Here is a 26,290-nt window from a genome sequence, read left to right on the forward strand (position 1 = left end):
CCTTGTTGATGCACCTTGTTCTTGAATTGCAAACCAATAAACAGTATTTATTTATTTTTTTGTCTATTTAATCTATTATGCAATGAAGGATTGTAATATGTTGCACTGTTAGTATGTTTAAAATGACTTTTACAATATTGTAGTATTTCTGCTGGTTATTTGCTGTACTTACTGCATGAACGGGTGGAGAGTTTGCCCAAAACAGAACCATACTGCCAACACCAACAAGATGCTTCATTACTAAAAGTCAATAAAAACTCTTAAGTCTTTCTTTCATTTCACATAAGTGTTCCTGACTGAAATAAAGATTTTGGTTGATTATAAGTTAACAATCAAAAAATTAAGAAACCAATGTGATAGTCGATGTTATTATTGTTGTTAAGAATTAAGAATAAACTATGTTAAGAATCGTCTCAGCATATTAAGGTGGGAGTAGAAGAACTTATTTTAACATTGACAAAAATTGCACATATCACCTTTAATCACCTTTCTTTTTTACAGGCACTATGATCTCAAACACAATGACGACATTGTTTCCTTCTTCAATGACTTCAGTGATCATCTAGCTGAGGAGGCATTATGGGAGCTCTCTTTGAAAATCAAACCTCGTAACATCACAAGACGGAAAACAGAACGAGTGGAAAAGACATAGTTCGTCCAAGTAAATGAACTGCATTTAAACCCCACCCCCCTATGAAGTTGTAAGACACCGCAATCATAATTTACTGTAATGGCAGCTACGAGACTGGAAACAATGCTGTATTTCTGTTACAGTTTTTTTTTTTTTTTACGGTATTATATTTTATTTTGTATTTGCACTGCATCTTAGCCTGTTAGTAAATCTGGAGTGGAACCATGCCAAGCACAAAGAGTTCAGCCGGATACATGAGATTATAACCTGGGATTTAAAGTGATATTCCAGGACCACTTCACCATCTGGATGTTGGCAGTGCAATCTGGAAACAACACGACTCCAACGGCAAACTAATAACATTATGCCTTAACAGGCACGGTGGAGGACTTAGTTCCATTGAAGACTGATATTTTTATTTATTTTTTATATAACCAATGCACATAAAGACTCTTTGGGTTTAGAGGGATTGCTGTATGTTTAGCTACTGGATTGAACAGCTTTAAGCATGTATGATAATATGTCATAATGAGGTCACAAGGTCATTGTCATTAATAGCACAGGATTTATTTGCTAATTCTGCATTTAACAGTTCTACGTTAATCGCATTTATTACATTAATTCCTCGACAGGAGTGTGTCAATATATTTGCATCAAGCTCTTTTAAATGTATTGTCAAGAAATGGCACTTCACTTTCATATTTCTGTTACATACTTTTGCAACCTGAGGCCTATTTAAAATTGGTTGTCTTCCGATTACTATTAATTATTGCCACTAATCAGGGAAACTAACAATGTTGTTTGTTTTTTTAACAGTACAAGTTATTTATTTGTATATTATGTGCATAGAAATGCTTGCAATATGTTTTTTTATTCAAAGACTGTAAGCACCACTTGGAAAAGAAGAGTTGTGTTACTGGTTTTGTGGTACATTTCAGTATTTGTTTGCATAAGAAAAGAATAACATTTTGCACAACAGCCAGGGACCTCCAAAAAATATTATTTTGCACAACAGCCAGGGACCTCCAAGAAATATCATCATGTTCAAGGACCTGCTATCAAGTGCTTGAAGCTGTTCATGTAGTGGTTTTAATGTGATTTGTTTGTTTTTATATAATGCAGTTTTTCTTTTGTTTTAAAAGGATTTTTCATTAACATTTTCAGAGAGATTTTTCTCTGGTGTGTGATTATAAAATGTGCACTTTGAAGATGATTGGAGGGACAAGAAGAACTTTTGGGCAGGTCACAGATGTACATGTGAACCTGAAATCCAGCAATGATTTTTACAGCAGGAATCTGCTCTTACCTGCAAATTAGAATTAAGTTGGTTTAGATTTCCAAAGACCACAAATCACCACTGTTTTAATATGATGATTATTCAGTTGCATATGATGTACAACTGACATGTACCTCTGTACAAGTAACCCTGTGAAACCTGGTAAAATAATATACATATCACTGATGTATTCTGAGTGTTTGTCATGCATTGCTCTTCTGCTACAGCATTGGTCACTCTCAAATCTCTTGAGAGTGAATACTTGAATGTGTAATTAGAAATGATAAACTATTAGATGTATTTAGACCGTTTGTCATATGCGAACAAAATTGTGCAGAATAACCCAAATATGAACCAATCAAAAATGCCCAATAACCCTCTGAACCATTAATACGTAATTCAATGATGTTTCTCACAAGCTAAGCAAAATATAGTATATATAGCGTCCTCCACAAATATTGGCACCCTTGGTAAATGTATGAGAAAAACGGGCTGTGGAAAAATGTATTTTCTGTTCATCCTCTTTGTCTTTAATTCAAAATACTGGATATACAAAAGTCTAACCTTTATTTAAAGTAAGCATGGTATCACAGATCAAATATTTTGTCTTAAATATATGTGTGCCACAATTCTTGCCATCCCTTCACTGAATTTTTCAGGGCATCCTCCCATTGCTCCCATTTTCAGCTTCTGTTATTGTGTATAATTTATCTGAACTGTAAGCGCTTAAGTATGTTATTTGATGACAGCAAAGGCTCTTTATTTATTTATTTTTGGCAAGATGGCAACCCTCCAAAACAATTTGTGGTTATGTTTGTGGCATTTGATCTTAGTTTCAGAGACTTTCTGACCCAAACACCCAACTAACATCTGCAATTGTCCATCTGTGATCCTTGGAGATTCTTTGGTCATTCAAACCATAGAAATTGGCATTTTAACATTTGATTGGTTTCTTATATTTCCTGAGGATGTGCAGTTCAACTAATTTTTGTCACACATCATTACTGGATTCCATTTGAGTGAACTTAAAAACATACAGTATGAATGGGAATATACAGTCCTTAAGTTAAAATTCTAAGGGTGTCAATAATCGAGAAGCACATGTTTTGGAGAGACATTAGGTTACAACTGGGCTGAAGGCAAAATTTTATAGATGCATGAGATCATTGTGTGTAATGCCTAAACGTTGATTTTGAGGCAATTTGATCTAATATTGAATAATTTTTAAATGTTGTAGATTTCTGTAGCTAATGAAAATCCCTAAAATTATCACATTTATTTTGAGACAAAATATGTATCTGTTGTTTTCTTCAAGGTGATTAAATCACAAATTTTTCAATAACTGTGCAATATGTGAAAAGACAATATTTGTGGTAAAAAAGTAGACGAAAAAAAGCCTCCTATTAAACAAATAGTTTTTCTTAAGTGGTGGAAAGGTTTGTAATCATGATAGTTCAAAATGGGCTCACGTTGATCAATCACAATGGAGGTTCATTTGTTTGTAGTATAGGCTACTTGAGATGTAGTGAAATGTCAAACGTGATTGAAATTACTAGGAAATGATGCACCTTTTTTTGAATATTTTTTATATTTTGAATAAGCATAATTTTAATTTGTTACTCAAAAAAGCATCATGCTGTCCCAGAATTATTGAGATGGTGCTGCGGGTCTGCAGCTGGATACTATTGGAATTATTTGCGTTAGTTTACTAATTTTGCACTGTAACTATTGCACCTATATCTACACAATATCACTACAAATCCTGGGGGGCTTTTGTTATTATTTACTTTCACAGAAAATATGTTGCTCCATCAATTTTCAATTAAAATAAATCTATGTGTTTCGATCTTTCAACATTTTGTGACCAGAATTTTTTTTTTAAATCCTTAAGGTATGCTTTTAACCCCATTGTAACCTATTTGTTCATTTCACATGTGTAGCCTACTTAATACCAAGCTATGCCATCTACTCATCCCAAGAAACATTGTTATTTACGTAATCAAATCAATGGTACATAACAATGGTATAATTGTAGCCAAGAGTTTTTCTTTTTCAAGTTATATTCTCTGAAAACAAGTTTTAATATCTAAAACTATTTTGCTTCTCAAGTAAACGTTTTTAACATGTTTTTTAAATTATGACCACGGTGTGGGGGGCTTTTCGTTTGAGTTACTATTTTTCTAGAGACTTTTATTTTGAAATCGCGTTGTTTCCTTCCATTTAAAAAACTCGCAGGCTTGTTGTTTCATCTTCCGCATTATCGCGTCGCATCTGTAAACGGACACTTTTATCCCTGATTGAAAGATAAGTAAAAATGAATGTAATCGATCATGTGCGGGAAATGGCAGCGGCCGGGCTGCACTCGAATGTGCGGATCATCAGCAGTTTACTCCTCACCAAGAGCACCAATAACCCGTGAGTATCCTCAGTGTCTGTTTAAATGTCTAAAACTACATATACTAAATGTTAAAGTAATACAACAGAATATAACGTATAGAAATATTTAATATATAAATATATTAAATAATTATGTAAAACGCATAAAAGCTGTCTGATCTGAAGTATCTGTTTAAAGATGAACAATTCAAAGCATTGTAAACACTGACTTCTTAAAGGCACTTCCTAACTCTTAAGTTAAAAGTTTTTTTTGTCAGATCCACTACAACAGAAATGTATTATCCTGCGTGTTCACACTATTTTGGTGGAACAAAAATCTATTATGCTATGAAACACAGGAGTGCAACAATTCACCATGGTAACCATAGATTACGACACAATACCATGGTTACCTCCATTATAGCATTAAAAAGTGCAATTGTTTTGGACCTTACCATGGTATTATTGCCATCTGATGCCATGCTATCACAGTGCTTAAAGGGATAGTTCACCCAAAAATGAAAATTCTCTCATCATGTAATCACCCTCATGCCATCCTAGATGTGTATGACTTTTTACTTCTGCAGATCTTAAAAGATGTTTAGAAGAATATCTGTTTGTCCATATTACAATGCACGTGAATATTGACCAAAACTTTGAAGCTCCATAAAGGCATCATAATGCTAATCCATACGACTCCAGTGGTTTAATCCAAGTCTTCTGAGGCAATCCAATCGGTTTTGTTTGAAAACAGACCAAAATTTTAATCCTTTTCACTGTACATGTCTCATAGCACAATCATGATTTCAAGCTTGATTATAGCTCTGTATGCATGATGTGCAGAGTGGTAGATGGTGCTAGGAAATGTACGCAAGCTTGAAATTATGACCACCAAGGAAACTGCTTATGTCAAGATTTATAATTAATTTTAATTATAATTTATTTTTAAGGAATTGTTAGGTTGTGTTTAAAGCTGTTCTGGTAGAGGAGGCAGTTTTTAAAGTCAGCATGAAAGCAAAATTGACCATATTTACTTTTTAATATAGGTTCTGGTCTTATTGTGCACATTTCATTGGTACATACTAAAAAATGTCTTCGCTATCTTCGCAGGGAGCTCTTCTCACCGTCTCAGAAATACCAGCTGCTGGTGTACCATGCTGATGCCATCTTCCATGATAAAGAGTACAGAAACGCAGCCTGCAAATACAACATGGCTTTACAGCAGAAGAAAGTGCTCAGCAAAACTTCAAAAGTGCGTCCCTCCAACATAGGTGGCACAACATCTGCTCTGCAAGCACAGGTGAGCTCTCCCAAAACCCTCAATACCTCCCTTACACTAATTTCCTGTACTAACATGCATTGTACTCATTAACTACAGAATTTGCCATCGGAGATTGAAGTGAAATATAAAATTGCTGAGTGTTACACTATTCTGAAGTTGGATAAAGATGCAATATCAGTGCTGGATGGGATCCCTTCTCGACAGAGAACACCAAAGGTCTGTATTATATATATATATATATATAAAATGATTGCTTTTATAATTGAGCACATTGCTTAATTTTTGGCATATGTTTTATTTATAGATCAACATGATGCTGGCCAATCTTTACAGGAAGGCCGGCCAGGAGCGTTCAGCTGTTACAAGCTACAAGGAGGTCTTAAGACAATGCCCACTTGCTCTTGATGCTATTATTGGTTCGTATGAATGCGGCATGTTCTTGCAATGGTGTTTTGGCAGCTTGTACTTTCTTTGTATTGAAAGTTTGGCTTGAAAGAATCCCAATCTCTAATCTGTTGAAGGGCTTCTGTCTCTGTCGGTGAAGGGGGCGGAGGTCGCTTCCATGACGATGGATGTGATCCAGAGCATCCCGAATCTTGATTGGCTGTCTGTTTGGATCAAAGCACATGCTTTCATACATGGAGGGGACAATCAGAGAGCGATCAACACTATCTGGTGAGGATTTGACATATATATTAAAAGACATATTAATATAAAACTTCACATTAGTACATGCAGTAAACCAATAGTATTGGTTGGCCATGGAAGCATTTTTAAATAATAATTCATAGTTGCGATTTTGGAGAGAAATTTTGAGAATCTTTATGCAGAATCTTTTATGGATTTTCAGTGATTACTGACCTAAATGTTGGTCCGTTCCTCACTCAAAGCTATTGTATGACTTCAGTTACCCAGCTTTAATTTCTTAGCTATGTGCTGTAGAATATTTTTGTAAATATTTTTGTGCAGGGCTGCTTTTCTCAAAAGCATCATAAGCCTAAGTAGATCTTCGAAACCATTGGCGCCAATGGTATCTTTGATTAACTTAAGCTTACAATGCTTTTGGGAAATGCAGCCCAGGTCTATAACGTTTTTCAAAAATACATGACACAAAATAGTTACTTTAATACAGTTCTTCTGTGAACATGTTTCCCGTTACTGAGTCGGAAATCATTTTGATGTTTTTTTGTCGGGCTTAATGTAAAAAATGTCAAGTGGAATGACCATCCAGAGACATTAAAATAAGTCATTAAAAGCTGAATTGCAGTTTAAGCTTTTATTATTATTTCTTGCTAAAATATTAGCAATGAAACAATTTAATTTTAAATTGTAATTCATATTTAAAAAAAACTTCTGTCCACCAAATCAATCATGTGGTGTAACCAACATGTTGGTATCCATTTTGTTGTCATGTGACAACTAGCTCACACAAAAACAAAAGCAACACTATTTTTGCCATATTATTAAATATAAAATTTGGAGTTTTTATTAAAAGGCACATTTTGTTCACATCATAAAGTGTAAACCTTGAGACAACTTCTTGATATTCATGACTCAAAAATTCATTAGTTTGTTAATTGTTTTTTAATTAATATGTTTAAAAACGTTTTTGAAATTAATGATTAAGGTTGCATACATTCCTTGCAGCTTGAATGCCAGAAAGTATTTTTTATACCTTTTACTTGATGGTTACACCATATGACACTTTTAAAATCATTACATGTATTTTTTGGTAGAAAATGCAATAAATGTTTTTTAAGAATTTGTGAAACCTCAAACTCAAAGATAACAATTCAGTACGATTAATTTTTTTAAAAATAACACGTTAAAAAAATGTATGCAATTAATCGTAATGCCCCCGGACCGTAATAAGGAAGATTCCTGAGAAATGAAAGCTTGTAGTACCACCTGTTTACTCCAGAGGGCAGTAAGTGAAATTTCAGCTGTGTGGCAATGCGCAGTTTATATAGTGAAAGAAAACAACCTTCCAGCAGACAGAACAACACAGACATGCGTTACGTTCTTGCGTTCAAAACACTTGATGGAGCGCAAATTCGAACACACAGTGACCTAAACATTTTATGTTTATCACGCAACGCACCCGAGGCGCTACACAAGCATGTCTGACGCAGGTGTAAATTGACAGGTCCTTAAACAAGCCCTCATAATAAATCTCAAACTGATTGACAAATTCACTTGTGAAATGGATTGCTGTGAACTGTATGTCAATGATTGACTTATGATCAATAATACGGTAGTAAACAATACATTGTATTCTAAAGCCGCTTTTTGTATTGTCTTATCAATGATGAACTCTTCTGCTACAAGAATGTAATGCATTTTAATAAATACAATTAATCGATTGATAGCCCTAATTTCTATGAAATTGGCATGTGTTTTAACTCATGTTTATCCCCTCTGACAACCTTATTTGTGAGTGACCAACAAACAGTTTAGTTATCTGTGCTTTTGTTGACTAATGCTTCTCCTTTTTTAGCTCCTTGGAGAAGAAGTCCCTCTTGAGGGATAACGTTGATTTGTTAGTCACCCTGGCTGATGTATACTTCAGGGCTGGAGACACCAAGAACTCCATCTTGAAGTTTGAGCAGGCACAGATGCTCGACCCTTACCTTATTAAAGGTACGAGGCTATAAATAATTGCTTGCTGTGACAAGCTGTGCAGAACTCCCATTGGAAAGAATGAGAGATTGCCTTGAACAGCGAGATTTTGGGCTAAATATTCTCATTAACTGAATGAATAATATTCTTATGTGGGCTGGAATGAAGTGACATTGTAAGGCATATTTATCTGATGTTTTTTTGTAAAATAAATAGTTACATTTGATTGAAATCTGAATTAATGTTAAGTTGTTAGCTTTAATTTACCTTGGAGGAAATGTAGGTGTCCTTGCTGATGATTTTCATGCTCATTTAGGAATGAGAAATGACACGCTTTAATCCATAGCATGCTCTTGTGTGTATTCTCTATAGGTACCTCATGTCACTATTACAAGTGACCAGCAACACATTTTTGGTAAATTTAGATAAAATGCCACCTTAAACTACTTAAAATGTGAACACTTGAGAAATGGCGGCAGGGCAACAGTTGCTAAGACTGGATTGGTCAAATGTGCTTTTAAGGCGGGGCTTAGTAAAGAATCAATTCTTTAAGGATTAGATCTATTTTGGGATGTTTCTTTAAATGCAAATGCATTCTTCAGTTTTTTTTAAATTAACGAATACATGTAATTTATAGGTATGGATGTGTATGGATATCTTATGGCCAGAGAAGGTCACCTAGAAGATGTTGAGGTTCTTGGAGGACGACTATTCAACATATCTGACCAGCATGCTGAACCCTGGGTCATTTCTGGGTGAGTCTGACCTTCTTAACTATCCCTTAAAGGAATAGTTCACCTTAAGATGAAAATTCTCTCATCATTTACTCACCCTCATGCCATCCCAGAAGTGTATGACTTTCTTTCTTCTGCAGAATGCAAACAAAGATAGTTTTTTTTTTAAGAATATCTCAGCTCTCTATGTCCATACAATGCAAGTGAATGGTGAATAAAACTTTGAAGCTCCAAAAAGCACATAAAGGCAGCATAAAATAAACCATATGACTCCAGTCTTCTGAAGTGATCTAATATAACAACCACAATATAGACCACAATATAACAACTTTTTAACTGTATATATTGCTATTTTTGTCTCTAGGCACGATCATGATTTAAAGCTCGATTGCACTTCTTAGTGCTTGACGCATGCGTAGAGCACTAGAAAGTGTGATCAAGCTTGAAATTATGATCGCCAAGGAGACTATAGATGTCAAGATTCATAGTGAAAAATAAGTTACATTTTGGTCTGTTTTCCCCTAAAACCGATTTGATCACTGTTTTCACCCACTGGTATCGAATGGGTTACTTTTATGCTGCCTTTATGTGCTTTTTGGAGCTTAAAAGTTTTGCTCACAATGCACTTGCATTGTATGGACCTACAGAGCTGAGATACTCTTCTAAAAAAATCTTCTGTTGTGTTCTGAGGAAGAAAGAAACTAATACATATCTGGGATGGCCTGAGGGTGAGTAACTGATGAGAGAATTCTAATGTTTGTGTAAATTAAAGATTGAGTGTTTAAGTCTTTTTTTTTTAATTCTCTCAGGTGTCACAGTTTCTACAGTAAACGCTACTCTCGAGCCCTCTATCTGGGAGCTAAAGCCATTCAGCTGAACAGTAACAGTGTGCAGGCTCTCCTCCTGAAGGGGGCGGCACTGCGTAACATGGGACGAGTGCAGGAGGCTATCATACATTTCAGAGAAGCCATGAGACTGGCACCCTGTCGTCTGGACTGCTACGAAGGCAAGAAAGAATTTTAGTTTTATCATATTGCATATATACTGTAGGTTAGACAAAGCCTGCACTAATTTCTGTCCATTTGGATTCGTTTTAAAGCATTAATTCTTTGTTTGAAGGCTTGATTGACTGCTACCTTGCTTCTAATGGCATCCGTGAGGCAATGGGAATGGCCAATAACATTTACAAGACCCTGGGTGCTAATGCCCAAACTCTCACCATCCTGGCCACAGTGTGTCTGGAAGACCCCATGACTCAAGAGAAAGCCAAGACACTGCTGGATAAAGCTCTCGCTCAGCGACCCGACTACATCAAAGCTGTTGTAAAGAAAGCTGAGCTCCTTAGTACGTCATTCTTTCAGATCCATTTCCAAAGCATTAATCATGCATTTAGTGAAATGTGTCCAAACTGTTGACTGGTAGTGTATAATACATTTTGAAGAATGGCAAATACATTTTTATGCATATAAAAAACGAAACAAAACAAATGGCTAATGATATTTTAAACCAAAATGGTTTGCCATCCATTAACAAGGATATTAGGTGGAATGACCACTTCTGTTAATCCAGTAAGTGGACACTTTTATCAGCCAATAATCTCTGTCACTCTGTAACACGTTATTCATTTTTATTCCAGGTCGAGAACTGAAATACGAGGAAGGGATCACACTTTTACGAAACACTTTAGCAAATCAGAGCGACTGTGTGCTTCACAGAATGCTGGGGGATTTTCTGGTTGCTGTTAACGATTATCAGGAGGCCATGGACCAGTACAGTATAGCGCTCAGGTAACATCACTTCTGGCAGACACACCTTACATAAAAATGATGTCAAGCATCTAAGCCAAACTTGAACAAATATCATTTTTGATCACAAAGCTAACCATAATTTCTGAATCAAAATGTATTTTGATCATTTTTGTGGGGCCTAATTCAAACAAGTGTAGGTGGTTTAACTGTCGAAATTATTTAAAATAATCAGTCTCGTTAAATGCTAAAATTCTGATAGTTCACCCAAAAATCAAAAATATCTCATCATTTACTCACCCTCATGCCATCCCAGATGTGTATGCCTTTCTTTCTTCTGCAGAACACAAATTAAGGTTTTTAGAAGATTTTTTCCATTCAGTGCAAGTGAATGGGTGAAAACATTTTGAAGCTCGAAAATGCACATAAAGGCTGCATAAAAGTTATCCATACGACTCCAGTGGTTAAATCCATGTCTTCAGAAACGATATGATAGTTGTGGGTGAGAAACAGAACAGTATTTAAGTCCTTTTTTCCTATAATCTCTCCTCTCTGCGCAGTAGGTGGTGATATGCATGAAGAATGCAAATCACCAAAAACAAAAGAAGAATGTGAAGGTAAAAATAAAAGTGGAGATCTATTATAAAAAAGGGCTTACATATTGATCTGTTTCTCACCCACACATCATATTGCTTCAGAAGACATGGATTTAACCACTGAAGTCTTATGGGTGACTTTTCTGCTGTGTTTATATGAATTTTGTAGCTTCAAAAGTTTGGCACCCATTCACTTGTATTGTATGGACCTACAGAGCAGGAACATTCTTCTGAAAATCTTAATTTGTGTTCAGCAGAAGTAAGTCATACATATCTGGGATGGTATGAGGGTGAGTTAATGATGAGAGAATTTGTAATTTGGGGTGACTATTTCTTCAAATAGAAGGCATGAGTAGTTGTGCATAATCTTTTATTATTGCCTTAAAAAAATAAGATGTGAAGCAGTTTTGTTTCAAAAATGTATAAATATTTTAAAACTTGTGTCCACTATATCAAAGTCAGTGTGGTGCAACTGACATGCAGAAAGCCATTTTTGTTGTTATGTAGCAAGAAATCTATTAATCAGGAAGTCTCATAACTGTGTCAAGGTAACATTTTCAAATATCTTGACCTTATTTAAAAAGTCATGGTTTGTTCAGGAAACTCTATTTCCAACCCTATTATTCATTGTCCCATCTTCTTGTTGTGTAGCCTTGATCCGAACGACCAGAAGTCGCTGGAGGGCATGCAGAAGATGGAGAAGGAGGAAAGCCCCACAGACGCGACAGTTGAGCTGGATGGTGATGATATGGAGGGCAGCGGGGAGGAGGGAGACCTGGAGGGCAGTGACAGTGAGGCGGCTCAGTGGGCCGACCAAGAGCAGTGGTTCGGGATGCAGTGACCCCAAAAACCCGCTAACTGACTCCCAAGAACACTTCTTTGTTCTGTGTGTGCCACAGGTCACATCCACACTGCCACTGCAATGATCACTGCTCTCCAGTGGTGAGTTATGCACATTGTCAATGGGGGTAATTTGATTTGTGGATGACATTTGGATTTTATGTCATTTTGACTTTATTCGTTTGATACCTTGCCCCTAATGTTTCCAGTTATGTCATATCAAGAGATTATTTGGTATATAACTGATAATCAGTATGTAAATTATCTTAGACCGGACTCTACTAGTACACAGTTCTACAAAACCAGATTATATTTCAACATACGGGCCTGAATATCTTGGACTGAATCCACAGTTTAACGCTTAACGCTAGTTGTTTGTTTGATGTCAGTGAGTATTTGGTATCGAAGAGAAGTTGTCAGTATTGTTTGGCTTTAAACATCATGAACTACACTTCTACTGTTTTTGGGGTAAAATACATGACTAGGCAACTCTGCTATCTGCCCACTATATTCATACATTTGTCAAATCTGTCATTATTATGCATGCTCTATTGATGTATTTTTGTACTTTCAACTGTCAAAGCGAAGATGATGTTGTTAAAGAGAGTTCTCTGCATTGCTGTGGAAATGCCTTCAAACACAATCCCACAAAATCCTTTCCTTAACTTTTCTTATACTGAATCACTTGATGTAACGTCCAGGTCACATTTCACCCCATAATCAAAATTAAGGAAATTAAGCCTGTTTTTAGGACCTGGCACTATAACACCATTTTTAGGACAATGTGTCACATTTGTCTTACCATAATACACCTTTTAGTTTTTTGTGATTGCCATTGTTCCCAATAGTGAATCTCATTTCTGTAAAGCGATGCAAAAACTCTTAAAGGCATAGTTCACACAAAAATGAAAATTCTCTCATGATTTAATCTCCCTCCTGGCATCCCAGATGTGTATGACTTTCGTTCTTCTGCAAAACACAAATTAAAATTCTAAGAAGAAAATTACAGCTCTGTAGGTCCATACAATGCAAGCGAATGGGTGCCAACATTTTGAAGCTCCATTAACATAAAGGTGGTATAAAAGTAATCCATATGACTCCAGTGTTTTAATCAGACATATGATAGGTGTGGGTGAGAAACAGATCAATATTTAAGTAATTTATTTTATCATAAAATCTTCAACCTGCCCAATAGGGGGTGATGTGCACAATAAATGTGAATCACCAAAAAACAGAAGAAGAAGAAGAAAGTGGAGATTGACTGATCAGGGAGGAGAACTTATAGTAAAAAAAAAACTTAAATATTGATCTGTTTCTCACCTACACACCTATCATAAAGCTATGCTGAAGATATGGATTCAACCACCAGAGTCGTCTGGAGAACTTTGATGTTGCTCTTATGTGGTTTTGGAGCTTCAAAATTTGGCACCCATTCACTTGCATTGTATGGACCTACAGAGCTGAAATATTCTCCTAAAAATCGTCATTTGAGTTCAGCAGGTAAAAGGAAGTCTTACACATCTTGGATGGCATGTGGTTGAGTAAATGAGATCATTTTCATTTTTGGGCGAACTAACCCTTTAATGGTACTAAAAATATATTTTGTTGATTTTGGGGTGAAATATGACTTGAATTCAAGAAGAAATGTAATCATACAAATTCAGTTTCTGTAACCGTAAGTGCTTATTTTGCAGTGTTTGTTTTATTTTAATATTTACAGTACACAATATAGAAAAAGTCTATTTTATTTAATGTTTTGGAATTGAAATCATGTCATAAAGTTGTTGAAATAGTGTTTTTTACTTTTACTAATAAAAAACCGTAGAAACACAAACGATGTGTAAAGAAACAGCAATGCAACCATGTAATGTCATTTTATTAACCACAAGTCATTGATAATTACAACACTGATTGGGCAGTGGCCGCCCTTTGGTTGTCATGGGAACTGCTGTAAAAGGCTGCCTGTCTTTCTCAATGTCTCACACACCTCACACCTGAAATGAGCCTCTGTCTTAAACATATTGCACTTCCCTGTGCAAAGCAACAATAATTATTGTTAATTTACACATCTCACAAAATGTTTTTGGAAAATAAATGCACCTTTAAGTTTTTTTTATTGCAGTGCTATACAGAAGTTCATACTATACTAATGATAAACCTGTATCTAAAGGGACATGCGCCATTTTTAAATGTTCTTCAAATTCACTGGCTTTAGACGGGCTGGATTTGGCTGAGTTTGTCCGCTTCGGGGTATATTAGGTCTCAGAAAAGCTGAACATTTTCACTCTTAACTGTTGAGCTTAACTAATAACTAATGATACAAATTTTTACATTTTTAGCACAGTTGACATGCAGGCCTAGAACGATGTTTGGAGCTGCTCAAAACAACACATGCACTAAAGTCAAGAACCAGTTTTTGCAAGGCATACAGAGAGAGGATTGGCTTACTCCGCCGGAGCTAGGGAAAGAGAGAAAGAGATATGAAAATAAAGATATGGTCAAAACAATGTACAGATCAAACAAAATATAGTTTAAAAATATATAAATACAGGAATGACATCATGCAGAGGTGAATTCATGTTAAACATGATATTTGCATTTTCTATTATACGGCTCTCTGGAATACGTGATACATTTTCGTGATTGTTCAATTATGGCATTCTGCGGTTATACAGTGGGTACGGAAACTATTCAGATCCCCTTAAATTTTTCACTCTTTGTTGTATTGCAGCCATTTGCTAAAATCATTTAAGTTCATTTTTTTTCCTCATTATTGTACACACAGCACCCCATATTGACAGAAAAACACAGAATTGTTGACATTTTTGCACATTTCTTAAAAAAGAAAAACTGAAATATCACATGGTCCTAAGTATTCAGACCCTTTGTTCAGTATTTAGTAGAAGCACCCTTTTGATCTAATACAGCCATGAGTCTTTTTGGGAAAGATGCAACAAGTTTTTCACATCTGGATTTGGGTATCCTCTGCCATTCCTCCTTGCAGATCCTCTCCAGTTCTGTCAGGTTGGATGGTAAACGTTGGTGGACAGCCATTTTCAGGTCTCTCCAGAGATGCTCAATTGGGTTTAAGTCAGGGCTCTGGCTGGGCCATTCAAGAACAGTCACGGAGTTGTTGTGAAGCCACCCCTTCGTTATTTTAGCGGTGTGCTTAGGGTCATTGTATTGTTGGAAGGTGAACCTTCGGCCCAGTCTGAGGTCCAGAGCACTCTGGAGAAGGTTTTCGTCCAGGATATCCCTGTACTTGGCCGCATTCATCTTTCCCTCGATTGCAACCAGTCGTCCTGTCCCTGCAGCTGAAAAACACCCCCACAGCATGATGCTGCCACCACCATGCTTCACTGTTGAGACTGTATTGGACAGGTGATGAGCAGTGCCTGGTTTTCTCCACACATACCGCTTAGAATTAAGGCCAAAAAGTTCTATCTTGGTCTCATCAGACCAGAGAATCTTATTTATCACCATCTTGGAGTCCTTCAGGTGTTTTTAGCAAACTCCATGTGTCTTGCACTGAGGAGAGGCTTCCGTCGGGCCACTCTATCATAAAGACCCGACTGGTGGATGGCTGCAGTGATGGTTGACTTACTACAACTTTCTCCCATCTCCCGACTGCATCTCTGGAGCTCAGCCACAGTGATCTTTGGGTTCTTCTTTACCTCTCTCACCAAGGCTCTTCTCCCCCGATAGCTCAGTTTGGTCGGACGGCCAGCTCTAGGAAGGGTTCTGGTCGTCCCAAACGTCTTCCATTTAAGGATTATGGAGGCCACTGTGCTCTTATGAACCTTAAGGGCAGCAGAAATTTTTTGTAACCTTGGCCAGATCTGTGCCTTGCCACAATTCTGTCTCTGAGCTCTTCAGGCAGTTCCTTTGACCTCATGATTCTCATTTGCTCTGACATGCACTGTGAGCTGTAAGGTCTTATATAGACAGGTGTGTGGCTTTCCTAATCAAGTCCAATCAGTATAATCAAACACAGCTGGACTCAATTGAAGGTGTAGAACCATCTCAAGGATGATCAGAAGAAATGGACAGCACCTGAGTTAAATATATGAGTGTCACAGCAAAGGGTCTGAATACTTAGGACCATGTGATATTTCAGTTTTTCTTTTTTAAGAAATGTGCAAAAATGAACTTAAATGATTTTAGCAAATGGCTGCAATACAACAAAGAGTGAAAAATTTAAGGGGGTCTGAATACTTTCCGTACCCACTGTATGTCGACACACTGCATATTTGACCTCTTCCTACATAATTTGAACTCCAAATCAATATTTAATGTCTATTTTTACTTGTTAGGTAAGCAGCCTTGTATTAAAAGTCTTTTTGACGTTTAATCATGTGGTTGATAAGAATTATAGATATCTACAATAATATTTTCACTTGTTAAATGCTAGTTCTTAATGTCAGCGATAGAATTAAGTTAAAAGTATTTTTTTATTATCATCATTAAACAGGTTTGCGCTAGTAAAAACAAAAGTAGAATTTCACATTGATCTGACATTCACCCAAGCTCAAAACCATTATTTATAAAAATATTATTTAATAAAAACAATTAAAAAAAAAAAAAAGCTTAGTTTTGACATTGTCACAAGTGAAAAACCAAATAACCAATATTATTTTAAATATATGTAATGTGATTGTAACTAGAAAGAAAGCCATGTAATATATCTTTAATAACTCTTACATTTAGTGATATCTGAATTTCCAGACAGTTAATATCGGGGATGGATATTTGAATTAGTAACAATGTAATTATTGCTATTATAATTTATCTGATTTACTAGTAAGTAAAACATTGCTGATGTGTTATGGGAATTTCAACTAGTAAGAAATGAATTGTAGATATCTGTAAATGTGTTTTAAACAGGCGTGAATGACAGATCATTGTGAAATTCTACTAGAGAAAATAAGAGTTACAGATATAAAAAAAAAATGCAATTAATCATGTTTTTTTACTTGTTTAAATTTCATCTGTGATATGAGCATTTCTGCGAGTTCAAGAATGACATTTTTTACTAGTGCAAATGTAATTACTGCTATAAAAACGAGCACTTTCACTAGTATCAATTCCATTCCTGATATCAAGACTTGGCATTTAATGATACATTCTACTAGTGAAAATGCAATTAAGGTTTAATTGTTTATAATGGTTTTATTCTGTTTTTTATAACAAGAATGAGTATTTCAGTGAGTAATGTTATTTTTGACCTTGACAATTAACATTTACAAAAAAAATATAAACTTGTATCTAGAATTAGGATTAGTGAACTCGTGAAAACTGAACTGTAGATCATGTTTTATATCACGCATGTGTTTCAATGTCAAAAGGGCCTGTGATAAGCCATGTGTTAAGAGGAATGTTTTACATTGTACGAGTCTTGAAAATGAAACTCCTTCAGGAGGATACCCCATCAGGGGTTAATTGTGCGATTATGACTAGCTAAATGTACATTATTCCTTACATATCCTCATCAGGACATTTCCTGCATTAGCAATTAGTTTAATTACCATGGATACAATTACTTGTTTGAATTACAACATCCATCTAGGTAGCAGTGGTACAAACATTGAGATTGAGTGTTTCAGGTTTAAATGACCACATTCCTGATGCAAACAGGACAAACTGGTGGTTAGTTATTTTTTGTACAGCAAATGAAGTCATGCATAATGTCGGTGTCATCTGCATCGATTAAAACAAAATGAGGAAAAAGCAGGACCTCCGTTTACACATTTAAATAGGCCTTTACCCAGCAAAAAAGATAATTTGTGCTAAATACATTTACTCTGCATTAACTATTATATACATAACAATAAAAATAATTGTTCTATAATTATTTTAGTGACTGTATAATGTACCCATACATCCACCTTAACAGTGAAGTGTGTAATTTTTTATGTTATCTCTATCTCAAAAAGATATGTGAAGACGATTATAACAAAGCCATTATTAAATTACCCTTTAAAAAAAAAGTTTAAACACTGTGGCTTCCCAGCCTGACACAGCAACATTGGCTAATCCAATGACATGAGTTCGGGTGGAACTATCGGTTTGTACAACCAATGGAAGACAAGGGGAGTGTTCAATAAACCTCTTTGAAAAGCCATTTCTGAAGTTCCCATCAGTGTAACTAGTGACGCAGGAATTACACACTTTACCTGAGAACATACAATTATCCCAACACATTTTTTCAAGGCTTTTAAATTTTCAATCCAAGAATTTGCTCAGAAATATTAAAAACTCAAACATGGTCTCCGTATCATTACGTTTCTTTTACTAGAAACAATAATAATAAAATGTACGACCATATTATGGCAGATCTGCTATAGTGTTTTGTACAAGGGAACTAGTGCATTTGGATAGTCAACTTCGGTAGCAGGCAAAAAAAAAACTAAGTCAGATACTAAGATACACCAAGCAAAACTGAGGTAGCTGAAATCTACTCAAAGCAGAGAGAAAATCATACTGTTTCAAGCAAGGAAAGGAAATCAAGATACACATTACAGTGGAGAACATGTCTTCAGATGAATTCATTCTTTTTTGCCCAGCTGATTCAAAATGGCTTTGAGCCAAAAATAAGATAAAAAAAAAATCTGATAAACAGTATTTCATCTCAGCACTTTATGCTTTTTAAACATCCAAATAAAAGGCCAAAAGGGAACCGAAGAAAATATACACCTTTAATAAAAAAATTAAATAAAAATGCTTAAAACAGAACGGTAAAAAAAAAAAACTATTTTCTGATCGCAGTATGCCACATATGTAGATAATACACATATATATACATATATATGTATGTGTATTTAGTCAGAAGTTTACATACACTTAGTAAACAATTTTTTTCATGAGTTCAACCTAAGTTGTTTAGGATATCTACTTTGTGCATGACACAAGTTGTGTATTGTGTAATTGTTTACAGATAGATGTGAAATATGTTTAACTTTTATTGACCATCACAATTTCAGTGGGTCAGAAGTTTACATACATTAAGTTAACTATGCCTTTAAGCAGCTTGAAAAATTCCAGAAAATGATGTCAAGCCTTAAGGAAATTAACTTCAGATAGGAGGTCTACTGAATTGGAGGTGTACCAGTGGATGTATTTTAAGGCCTACCTTCAAACTCTTTTATTGACGTCAAGGGGAAAAACTAAAGAAATCAGCCAAGACCTGAGAAAAAAAAAATGGTGGACCTCAAGTCTGGTTCATCCTTGGGAGCAATTTCCAAATGCCTGAAGGTACCACGCTAATCTGTACAATCAATAGCAGGCAATTATAAACACCATGGGACCATGCAGCCATTATACCTCTCAGGAACGAGACGAATTCTGTCTTCTAGAGATGAGTGTAGTTTGGTGTGAAAAGTGCAAAATCAATCCCAGAACAACAGCAAAGGACCTTGTGAAGACGCTGGAGGATACGGGTAGACAAGTATCTATATCCACAGTAAAACGAGTCCTATATCGACATAACCTGAAAGGCTGCTCAGTAAGGAAGAAGCCACTGCTCCAAAAATGTCATAAAAAAGACAGACTACAGTTTGCAAGTGCACACGGGGACAAAGATCTTACTTTTTGGAGAGATTTCCTCTGATCCGATGAAACAAACAATTTACTGTTTGGCCAGGGTGGCTGTGGCTCAGGTGGTAGAGTCCACTATCTGTCCAGCTGTCCACTAATCGCAGGGTCGGCGGTTCGATTCCCGGACCTACGCGACTCCATGGGCAAGACACAGTCTCCGTGGGACACTGAACACCAAGTTGCTCCCAATGGCAGGCTAGCGCCTTGCATGGCAGCTCTGCCATCACTGGTGTGTGAATGTTATGCAGTATGAAGTGCTTTGTATACCGCTAAGGTTAAAAAGGCGCTATATAAGTGCAGGCCATTTACCATTGTTATGTTTGGAGGGAAAAGGGTGAGGCTTGCAGCCAAAGAAAACCATCCCAACCACGAAGCATGGGAATCATGTTGTGTGAGTGCTTTGCTGAGCAATGGGTGGGATCACGAGGAAGTAAAATGATGTGTATATATTGAAGCAACATCTCAAGGCTTTAGCCAGGAAGTTAAAGCTCAGTCACAAATGGGTCTCCCAAATGAACAATGACCCCAAGCATACCTCCAAAGTTGTGGCAAAATGGCTTAAGGACTACAAAAGGTACTGGAATGGCCATCACAAAGCCCTGACCTTAATCAGACATAAAATTTGAGGGCAGAACTGAAAAAGCGTGTGCATGCAAGGAGGCCTACAAAACTGACTCTTGTTACACCAGTTCTGTCTGAGGAATGGGACAAAATTCCAGCAACTTATTGTGAGAAATTTGTAGAAGGCTACCCAAAATGTATGAGCCAAGTTAAACAATTTAAAGGCAATGCTACCAAATACTAACAAAGTGTATGTAAACTTCTGACCCACTGGGAATGTGATATTCATAAAGCTGAAATAAATAATTATATTTGCTATTATTCTGGCATTTCACATTCCTAAAATAAAGTAGTGATCCTAACTGACCTAAGACAGGGAATGTTTAATATGATTAAATGTCAGGAATTGTGAATATAAATGTATTTGTCTAATTTTTATGTAAACTTCTGACTTCAACTGTGTGTGTGTGTGTGTATATATATGTATATATATATATATATATATATATATATATATATATATATATATATATATATATATAGTTCAAACAAGGCTTGGATGCATGTGCAAATGTGATCATGGTTAATCATTGTTCCTTGTTAATGTGGCTTCTCTGGTTATTTGGAGTCACATGTTAGTTTCACGGCAGGTCACAGGTCAGTCAAGAGGACCAAAACAGGTTGGTGATGTTAGTGTGTGCTGTACAGCCACACCACTAGGGGGAGTGTCAGAGCTACAAAGGCCCAGGAGATGCCTTCAGTGCATGCAGAGAGGGACCAGTCTCTCTTGTTGGACTCCTGGTCCAGATCATTACCAGGCTCTAAGTAGTTCCGTGCAACAAATTTCAGCAGCTCGTCCAAGAGTATAACAGGCAATGAGATTTTCAGTACCATCATCCACTGTGCCACGTTCAGAGGAGTGATCTGGAAGATGACCTGAAGGACGAGAAATTCATATTGTGAGTATTTTGGCAAAATATTAAGATTGTTGTTTTGAACCATGACAAACATCTCATATTGCTGTTACCTAAATATCAAGTTGTAGGAAAGTTTCAGTTGACCCAGAGTGAGTGACCAAGAATCCAGTTCTCTTTGCATTCACATTGTAACTGGACTTGAAAGTGGGCTCGTGATAGGATTTCAGTCCACTTTTAAATCTCACTTTTTTTGGAACCCAATCCAATATTGGATTATGTAATACAGCCTATGTATTTATTTAATTTAGGCCAGAAACACACTTTACAAAATTATGTGAACATGAGACGATGAGAGTGCTTGGCTATTGCTTAAGCGTGGTCCGGTTCAACATATTTTAATGAATAGTTCAACCGCCAAAATACAAATTGGCATCATTTACTCACCTTTATGCCATCCCAAATGTATATGACATTCTTTCTTCTGCTGAACACAAACAAAGAATATTTCAGTGCTGTAGGTCCATACAATGCAAGTGTATGGGTACCAAAAAGACACCCATACACTTGCATTGTATGGACCTACAATTTTGTACTTTTTGAAGCTCAAAAAGCACAAAAAGACAGCATAATCCATACAACTTCAGTGAATAAATCTGTCTTCTGAAGAGATATGATAGGTGTGGATGAGAAATGAATCAATATTCACATCCTTTTTTACTATAATTTCTCCTCCATGCCCAGTAGGTGGCGATATGCACGAATAATGCAAATCACCAAAAACAAAAAGAAGAATGTGAAAAGTGAAAGTAGAGACTTCAATATTGAACAGTTTCTCACCCAGACTTATCATATTGCTTCTGAAGAAATTGATTTAACCACTAGAGTCGCATGAATTACTTTTAATCTGCCTTTTATTTATAGCTTCATCTTTAGTCACCATTCACTTGCATTGTATGGACCAACAGAGCGAAGAAGTTTATCTAAAAACCACCATTTGTTTTCAGCAGAAGAAAGGAAGTCATACCGCACAAGGCCTCATCATGTTTGATTTTAATTTGATAGTGCAGTCCAGGTACTGTTTAGTGTATGACGTAAATAAGCAACTATTTCTACCATTACAACTCTATTCCTGTCAACAAATTTATTTCAGATATATTCAGCGACATGGAGCACTTAATGCTCTGCAGAGTCTATCAGACCCTTTCAACAAGATCCGTCTGGATGGGTGTCATACCGGCAGTGGCTCCACATAGAGGATGAGGAAATGCAGAGACATGGAGAGGCAGATGGCTCCCAGCAGCCAAATGTTCTCCCAGGGAGGCATGCGCAGCAGAGACTGGTTCTCTGACAGACTGCAGGAAAGAAAAGTTTACTGGGTTTAGACAAGAAAACAAGGCTCATTTTTTGAATCTTGTTTTCATGAGCCTGGGATCTAGGAGAAGGTTCTGGGGACTGACCTGTTGAGGGCATTACACATCTCGATGGTTACCAGCACAGACAGGGCCATGGTCATGGGGTAGGGAGACTCAAATACATGGCACTCCAGGTCTTGGAAGTCTGGATTATCAGGAGAACACTGCAGGAAATGACTCTGAAAGCGAGAGAGAAAGAAAACGCAGAGTTAGGGGTTTGTCAGACCAAACACATTTTTGTGTTAAAGAGAAAAAAAAGTCTAGACTCAGCACAATGAATGAAACGGATTGCAAGTGTCTTGAAACTAGGGGTGTGACAGTCCAATGTAAACTAAGGAAGTCAAATGTAAACTAAGGAAGTCACTATTTTAGAGATTAATTTTATCACGTAAAGTGTATATGATGCTATGTAAATGTAGCAGATTCTGTCATAATTGAACGGATTACGTTTTTCAGAACTTTTCTAAAATCAATACAGTGAATAAGATGTCAACGGAATGAAAACCACGGTATGCCATTAAACCGTTATATCCCTACTCAAGATGCTTTTGTAAATGTAAAAATGCAGTGCTTTTGCACGAGATTGTGAAATCCCAGCGAGATGTCCATTTAGCGAAATCTTACACACAAAAACAATTATTTTATATCTGTGGTGAACTCTAAGAGGGCATACACACCATTGGAGAAAACCACGGGTTAAAAGAGATAAATGCACATATACAAATTATATAGGTAACACTATTTTAATGTGTCCTCGTTACACATATTCCATATATCTACTGTAGTAATAACATTCAATTACAAGCAAATAACCCTAACCCTATAGTAAGTACATGTTTTTAAGTAGTAATAATCAGTAATTACTTGTGATCAAATGCATATTAAAAAATTGTAAAAAGCTTCACTGTCCAAAAAAAATTACTTTATAACAAAAACCCAAATTTCACTGTTTTTTGGCCCTGGCACAAAATGACCAGCGAACATAATTTCACTAAGGGAAAGTGTGAAAGAGTACTTGTCAGGTGAAATCACTCTATCATTCTGACTGGATTATAAGAGCAGACTGATTGCTATAAAAGGAGGGAAGAAGTGCTTCCAATCATTGTGTTCTTGTTACTAATGGTTACCTCTAAACAAAGATGTGCAGCCATCAACACTTTGCAGCAATTTCCTTGAATATGAGGCCATTTTGCTGCAAAGAATATTGCACCTGAAAGAACCATTAACCAGATCATCAAGAACTTCAATGAGAGAGGTTCAACTGCAGTGAAGAAGGCTTCAGGATGTCCCAGAGTGTCCAGCAAGTGCCAGGACCGTATGGAATCGTGTCACCACCAGCGTAGAGCTTGCTCAATATTGGCTGCAGGTTGGTGTGAGTGCATCTGCACGCACAGTGAGGCGAAGAGTTTTGGGCAATGGCCTGGTGTCAAGAAGGGCAGCAAAGAAGCCACGACTCTCCAAGAAAAACAAATCCAGGACAGACTGAAATTCTGCAGGAAGTACAAGGATTGGACAGCAGAAGACTGGTGCAAAGTTACTTTCGCTGATGAAGCCCCCTTCAGACTGTTTGGGGTATCTGGAAAATCGATAGGCTGGAGAAGAAACAGTGAACGCTACCATGAGTCCTGTGTCATGCCAACAGTGAAGCATCCTGAGACCATCGATGTGTGAGGTTATATATCGTCCAAGGGAGTGGGCTCTCTCACAATTCTGCCCGAAAACACTGTAATGAATAAAGAATGGTATCAAAACATCCTGCATGAGTAACTTCTCCCAACGATCCAGGAGCAATCTGGTGATGATCTGTGCATTTTCCAGCATGATGAAGCACTGTGTCACAAGGCAAGAGTGATAATGAAGTGGCTCGGAGATCATTGCATTGAAATTTTGGATCTGTGGCCAGACAAATCCCATTGAGAACCTGTGGTCAATCCTCAAAAGGCGATGAGACAAGCAGAAGCCACAAATTGTGATCAATTCTGAGCACTACTAAGGCAAGAGTGGATCGCCATCAGTCAGGATTTGGCCCAGACGCTGATGCCAGAGCAAATTGCAGAGGTTATGAAGAACAAAGGTCAACACTGTAAATATTGACTTTACATATATTTAATGTTTTTGCCAATAAAAGCCTTTAAAACTTACGAAATGCTTATCATTGTTTTCCAGTATTCCATAGAAACGTGAAAAAATTATCTATAAATTCTGAAGCAGCAAACTTTGCAAAACACAAAATTTATGTCACTGACAATACTTTTGGCCAAGGCTGTATATATTAGTATGGGGTATTTCGTGAAGCCTGTTTGAAGATTTTACACTTCACCTTTAGCACTTATAACTTATTTTCAGTCCAAAAACAAAGACCTCACAACAAAACAATGAATCTCTCTGAAATATTTTAGTGCAATGTCTGTTTATAGAGATATGTAAAAATAACATTTGTTCCGGCATTAAAACAATAAAAACAACAACAACATTTAATGATTTTTGATAGAAAGAATTTTATACTTCAGGTACATAGGACTGTGTTACCAGACCATAAGGCTATAGATTTGGCTACACTACACACAAATATTTTATTTAAATACATACCAGCTGGTAAAGAGTGATCATTGGACCATCGTCGGCAACAATAAACCACCAAGCTGCAGCTCCTACAGTCGCAGCACCAACATAACCTGAGAAATACAGCAAGACAAGAGTTAACAGCCCATCCAGTTATAAATGGACATAAACCAGGGTAGGCCTTATTTTTTAACTAAATGATCAGTTGAGAACAATCTGCCCTTGTGTGAAAAGTAAAGAAGAGGCTACAAGTTAAATAGCACACTTTTTGATATAGATAGGAACTATAGATATACTTAGCCAGATAATTTATTAGATAGCTTTATTATAGATACTTTAATAGACGGACAGCCACTGTATATACATTATTAGAGAGCTAGCTTGATCATTTGAATGATGAGCAAATTTTTCTCAAATACACATATTTGAGAGTGTGACCACATGCATTTGTTATGTTTGTGACTCACAGCTAGGGGTGTAATGTATGACATTTTCACGGTATGATATCCGCCACAAAAATGACCATGGTATTACGTTATCACCCTATTGAGGTGCATTGATAATAATATTAGCAGTTTAATATCTGGTTATGAAATGTGTCTGATAAACACACAGAGGAAATGTTATTTTGGATTTCTTCAACTTTAATCCTTTAACATTTAATCTTGAACACCAGGATACTCACTTAATCCGATAAAGTAAAATATACTTCAGGTGCATATATATTTTTTATATTAAAAATCACAAACAGGTAATACAATAACAAAAACAAATTTAACATGTACAGAATGCTAATTTTATTTTATGATTTATGAAATGTAATATGTAGCCATCAAAAGTAAAGTATGGAGTGCAACAGGGATCAGTTTTAGGGCCTCTGCTTTTCTCCTTGTATATGCTTGCTCTGCAAATTCTGTTAACTACATACAAAGCTTTGAATGGTCTAGCTCCGCAGTACTTAAGTGAACTTCTACCACGCTATATTCCACCATGTTCATTATGATTGCAAAACTCTGGCCTGTTAATAGTTCCTAGAATATAAAAATCCACAAAAGGAGGCAGATCCTTTTCATATTTGGCTCCGAAACTATGGAATAATCTCCCTAACACTGTTCGAGATGCAGACACACTCCCTCAGTTTAACTC

General features: G+C 36.4%; 3 protein-coding genes across 8 annotated transcripts in view; 2 read left to right on the forward strand and 1 right to left on the reverse strand.

Moving 5' to 3' along the window:
* The window catches only part of LOC127631288 (rap guanine nucleotide exchange factor 1-like), a 41,831-nt gene extending 39,756 nt beyond the window's left edge, over positions 1–2,075 (forward strand). For all 4 annotated transcript variants that reach the window (XM_052109363.1, XM_052109364.1, XM_052109365.1 and 1 more), the window contains one exon: positions 502–2,075. In XM_052109363.1, coding sequence (XP_051965323.1) covers positions 502–652 — 151 coding nt within the window. In that variant the 3' untranslated portion in view covers positions 653–2,075. The remainder of the gene's footprint in view (positions 1–501) is intronic.
* A 2,066-nt stretch (positions 2,076–4,141) lies between these two features.
* Positions 4,142–13,775, forward strand: LOC127631291 (anaphase-promoting complex subunit 7-like). 2 transcript variants are annotated; one of them, XM_052109372.1, is made up of 11 exons: positions 4,142–4,322; positions 5,394–5,583; positions 5,662–5,781; positions 5,870–5,981; positions 6,087–6,240; positions 8,063–8,205; positions 8,822–8,939; positions 9,728–9,924; positions 10,038–10,262; positions 10,555–10,705; positions 11,911–13,775. In XM_052109372.1, the coding sequence occupies exons 1-11, from the start codon at positions 4,222–4,224 to the stop codon at positions 12,098–12,100; spliced, it is 1,701 nt and encodes a 566-aa protein (XP_051965332.1). In that variant the 5' UTR covers positions 4,142–4,221; the 3' UTR covers positions 12,101–13,775. The 2 variants fall into 2 exon arrangements, with proteins under 2 accessions (XP_051965332.1, XP_051965333.1); XM_052109373.1 differs by lacking the exons at positions 4,142–4,322; positions 5,394–5,583; positions 5,662–5,781 and having other exon boundaries at positions 5,900–5,981; positions 6,110–6,240.
* A 184-nt stretch (positions 13,776–13,959) lies between these two features.
* LOC127631289 (sarcoplasmic/endoplasmic reticulum calcium ATPase 2-like) overlaps positions 13,960–26,290 on the reverse strand; it is a 46,328-nt gene continuing 33,997 nt past the window's right edge. Inside the window, exons 18-22 of one of the 2 annotated variants that reach the window (XM_052109368.1) lie at positions 25,172–25,257; positions 22,628–22,761; positions 22,405–22,522; positions 21,069–21,189; positions 13,960–14,557 (exon numbers count right to left, since the gene is read on the reverse strand). In XM_052109368.1, the coding sequence (XP_051965328.1) occupies positions 14,544–14,557; positions 21,069–21,189; positions 22,405–22,522; positions 22,628–22,761; positions 25,172–25,257 (473 nt within the window). In that variant the 3' untranslated portion in view covers positions 13,960–14,543. Of the gene's footprint in view, positions 14,558–20,800; positions 21,190–22,404; positions 22,523–22,627; positions 22,762–25,171; positions 25,258–26,290 lie in introns of those variants that run through there. The other variant, XM_052109367.1, reaches the window with a different exon arrangement.

This window comes from Xyrauchen texanus, chromosome 37 (genome assembly GCF_025860055.1).
Source record: "Xyrauchen texanus isolate HMW12.3.18 chromosome 37, RBS_HiC_50CHRs, whole genome shotgun sequence".
Lineage (NCBI taxonomy): Eukaryota > Metazoa > Chordata > Actinopteri > Cypriniformes > Catostomidae > Xyrauchen > Xyrauchen texanus.